This window comes from Eimeria tenella, genomic scaffold (genome assembly GCF_000499545.2).
Source record: "Eimeria tenella Houghton genomic scaffold, Eth_scaff586, whole genome shotgun sequence".
NCBI classification, from domain to species: domain Eukaryota; phylum Apicomplexa; class Conoidasida; order Eucoccidiorida; family Eimeriidae; genus Eimeria; species Eimeria tenella.
The window spans coordinates 1,919-6,183 of record NW_013545715.1 but is presented as its reverse complement, the minus strand read 5'-3'; the positions used below and the strand labels follow the sequence as shown (position 1 = coordinate 6,183).

At 53.5% G+C, this 4,265-nt stretch overlaps 2 protein-coding genes across 2 annotated transcripts; both read left to right on the top strand.

The window, feature by feature from the left end:
- Nucleotides 1–1,409: 1,409 nt before the first annotated feature.
- On the top strand, nt 1,410–2,186 carry ETH_00023455 (uncharacterized protein; the record flags this gene model as incomplete). Its single annotated transcript, XM_013380404.1, has 1 exon — nt 1,410–2,186. The coding sequence occupies one exon, from the start codon at nt 1,410–1,412 to the stop codon at nt 2,184–2,186; it is 777 nt and encodes a 258-aa protein (XP_013235858.1).
- A 635-nt stretch (nt 2,187–2,821) lies between these two features.
- On the top strand, nt 2,822–3,598 carry ETH_00023450 (uncharacterized protein; the record flags this gene model as incomplete). Its single annotated transcript, XM_013380403.1, has 1 exon — nt 2,822–3,598. The coding sequence occupies one exon, from the start codon at nt 2,822–2,824 to the stop codon at nt 3,596–3,598; it is 777 nt and encodes a 258-aa protein (XP_013235857.1).
- Between the last annotated feature and the right edge of the window lie 667 nt (nt 3,599–4,265).

Below are 4,265 nucleotides of genomic sequence, written 5' to 3'. Positions count from 1 at the left end.
CTCACACACACGTCCCGCACTCTGACATTCGAAATCTCACTATGGTTCGCCTCAAAGACTTTAGCAAAGCCTACGTCTACCACACGTCTCCCAAGCCAGAGCAGCATCGCCAAAGCCAACCGATTCCGACGTCTGTGCCTTTGTGACCTGTCTCCGCCAAATAGAAGCAAACCAAAGCAGCCACAAAGAGGACTCGACATCTTCTTCGCAACCTCTGCAAGCACCAGCATGCTCTTGCCCTTCCATCGCTTGATGCTGGCAATAAACACACCGTCGTCGTCGCCACCACGCTCGAGCGTACTTCCTGCCAATGTCCAGTACATGCCGATTACAAACACAACATTCATACTCGCCACTTCAAGCTCTGCAGCACTCCCACAGAAACACCACATGCGTCGCAAAGCAGGACAAACCAAGCAGCTCAAACGTGGAATGCAAGCGCAGTCGCGCAGAACGCACTTCACTCCCGTCGCCGCTCAGGCCCACCATCCTCGGAAAATATGCTGTGCCAAAGCTCGCTACAGCCAGGTGCACGTGATGTCGTGTCCCTCGACGATACTCAAATGTCAACAATTACGTGCCGCATCGCAGTTCCTTCACAGCTTCATACCTGAGCGCCTGCACCGCGAAACCCGCGTCTCCATATGCCGCCACATCCGCTGTTCCTCCCGTCGCCGTACAGCTGTCAAATCCCAAACAACACTCACGAAAGATCCGTCATCTTCCACCACTCCCAGCCGCACCCTACCCAGTGCTACTCAAATTGCTCCATAGCCCTTCAAAACGCCTTCACTGACTCTAACTCTTACCGGCTGTCAAAATTCACCCTTCATGCACCACGGCAGAAAAATCCACGTTCCTCCCCTCATCCTCGATACTACCACCACAGCCGCATCAACGCTATGCACTGGTGTGATTAACAGACCAAACCTAATTGCTGAAGCCATCAACAACGCAGCACTAGAGTCCGCCTTCAAACGTCGTATCCTCTCGACGTCATTATCGCCATTGAACATGCAATCTCCTCGCAAATGCCTCCTCGCCAAATCCAAGCCCGCACAAACAGACAAATGCACGTCATATGCCAGCACCACCTGCACTGCAGGCACTTCAAACACCGCACCTCAAGTGGCGCATCAGCATGCCGCCCTTCACTCCACAAGCGGCCCTCGTCTTCCTCACACCCATTTTTCTGTCTCCCGTCGCCACTGGGTACCGACCAAAACGTCCTAATCAACACACACACGGGATGCGAGTACGCCGCTTCACTCCGAACAGCATAGCCCTGCCAAGACCTGCACTCCACACCTACATTCTGAAAAGCATCACGCTGATCATGCACAATCCACGCACTTGCATATGAAGATATTCGCCTCATCGTCGACTCGCGTTACGCCTCGGATCAGCAGATGCTCACACACACGTCCCGCACTCTGACATTCGAAATCTCACTATGGTTCGCCTCAAAGACTTTAGCAAAGCCTACGTCTACCACACGTCTCCCAAGCCAGAGCAGCATCGCCAAAGCCAACCGATTCCGACGTCTGTGCCTTTGTGACCTGTCTCCGCCAAATAGAAGCAAACCAAAGCAGCCACAAAGAGGACTCGACATCTTCTTCGCAACCTCTGCAAGCATCAGCATGCTCTTGCTCTTCCATCGCTTGATGCTGCCAATAAACACACCGTCGTCGTCGCCACCACGCTCGAGCGTACTTCCTGCCAATATCCAGTACATGCCGATTACAAACACAACATTCATACTCGCCACTTCAAGCTCTGCAGCACTCCCACAGAAACACCACATGCGTCGCAAAGCAGGACAAACCAAGCAGCTCAAACGTGTAATGCAAGCGCAGTCGCGCAGAACGCACTTCACTCCCGTCGCCGCTCAGGCCCACCATCCTCGGAAAATATGCTGTGCCAAAGCTCGCTACAGCCAGGTGCACGTGATGTCGTGTCCCTCGACGATACTCAAATGTCAACAATTACGTGCCGCATCGCAGTTCCTTCACAGCTTCATACCTGAGCGCCTGCACCGCGAAACACGCGTCTCCATACGCCGCCACATCCGCTGTTCCTCCCGTCGCTGTACAGCTGTCAAATCCCAAACAACACTCACGAAAGATCCGCCATCTTCCACCACTCCCAGCCGCACCCTACCCAGTGCTACTCAAATTGCTCCATAGCCCTTCAAAACGCCTTCACTGACTCTAACGCTTACTGGCTGTCAAAATTCACCTTTCATGCACCACGTCAGAAAAATCCACGTTCCTCCCCTCATCCTCGATACTACCACCACAGCCGCATCAACGCTATGCACTGGTGTGATTAACAGACCAAACCTAATTGCTGAAGCCATCAACAACGCAGCACTAGAGTCCGCCTTCAAACGTCGTATCCTCTCGGCGTCATTATCGCCATTGAACATGCAATCTCCTCGCAAATGCCTCCTCGCCAAATCCAAGCCCGCACAAACAGACAAATGCACGTCATATGCCAGCACCACCTGCACTGCAGGCACTTCAAACACCGCACCTCAAGTGGCGCATCAGCATGCCGCCCTTCACTCCACAAGCGGCCCTCGTCTTCCTCACACCCATTTTTCTGTCTCCCGTCGCCACTGGGTACCGACCAAAACGTCCTAATCAACACACACACGGGATGCGAGTACGCCGCTTCACTCCGAACAGCATAGCCCTGCCAAGACCTGCACTCCACACCTACATTCTGAAAAGCATCACGCTGATCATGCACAATCCACGCACTTGCATATGAAGATATTCGCCTCATCGTCGACTCGCGTTACGCCTCGGATCAGCAGATGCTCACACACACGTCCCGCACTCTGACATTCGAAATCTCACTATGGTTCGCCTCAAAGACTTTAGCAAAGCCTACGTCTACCACACGTCTCCCAAGCCAGAGCAGCATCGCCAAAGCCAACCGATTCCGACGTCTGTGCCTTTGTGACCTGTCTCCGCCAAATAGAAGCAAACCAAAGCAGCCACAAAGAGGACTCGACATCTTCTTCGCAACCTCTGCAAGCACCAGCATGCTCTTGCTCTTCCATCGCTTGATGCTGCCAATAAACACACCGTCGTCGTCGCCACCACGCTCGAGCGTACTTCCTGCCAATGTCCAGTACATGCCGATTACAAACACAACATTCATACTCGCCACTTCAAGCTCTGCAGCACTCCCACAGAAACACCACATGCGTCGCAAAGCAGGACAAACCAAGCAGCTCAAACGTGGAATGCAAGCGCAGTCGCGCAGAACGCACTTCACTCCCGTCGCCGCTCAGGCCCACCATCCTCGGAAAATATGCTGTGCCAAAGCTCGCTACAGCCAGGTGCACGTGATGTCGTGTCCCTCGACGATACTCAAATGTCAACAATTACGTGCCGCATCGGAGTTCCTTCACAGCTTCATACCTGAGCGCCTGCACCGCGAAACACGCGTCTCCATACGCCGCCACATCCGCTGTTCCTCCCGTCGCCGTACAGCTGTCAAATCCCAAACAACACTCACGAAAGATCCGTCATCTTCCACCAATCCCAGCCGCACCCTACCCAGTGCTACTCAAATTGCTCCATAGCCCTTCAAAACGCCTTCACTGACTCTAACGCTTACTGGCTGTCAAAATTCACCTTTCATGCACCACGTCAGAAAAATCCACGTTCCTCCCCTCATCCTCGATACTACCACCACAGCCGCATCAACGCTATGCACTGGTGTGATTAACAGACCAAACCTAATTGCTGAAGCCATCAACAACGCAGCACTAGAGTCCGCCTTCAAACGTCGTATCCTCTCGGCGTCATTATCGCCATTGAACATGCAATCTCCTCGCAAATGCCTCCTCGCCAAATCCAAGCCCGCACAAACAGACAAATGCACGTCATATGCCAGCACCACCTGCACTGCAGGCACTTCAAACACCGCACCTCAAGTGGCGCATCAGCATGCCGCCCTTCACTCCACAAGCGGCCCTCGTCTTCCTCACACCCATTTTTCTGTCTCCCGTCGCCACTGGGTACCGACCAAAACGTCCTAATCAACACACACACGGGATGCGAGTACGCCGCTTCACTCCGAACAGCATAGCCCTGCCAAGACCTGCACTCCACACCTACATTCTGAAAAGCATCACGCTGATCATGCACAATCCACGCACTTGCATATGAAGATATTCGCCTCATCGTCGACTCGCGTTACGCCTCGGATCAGCAGATGCTCACACACACGTCCCGCACTCTGACATT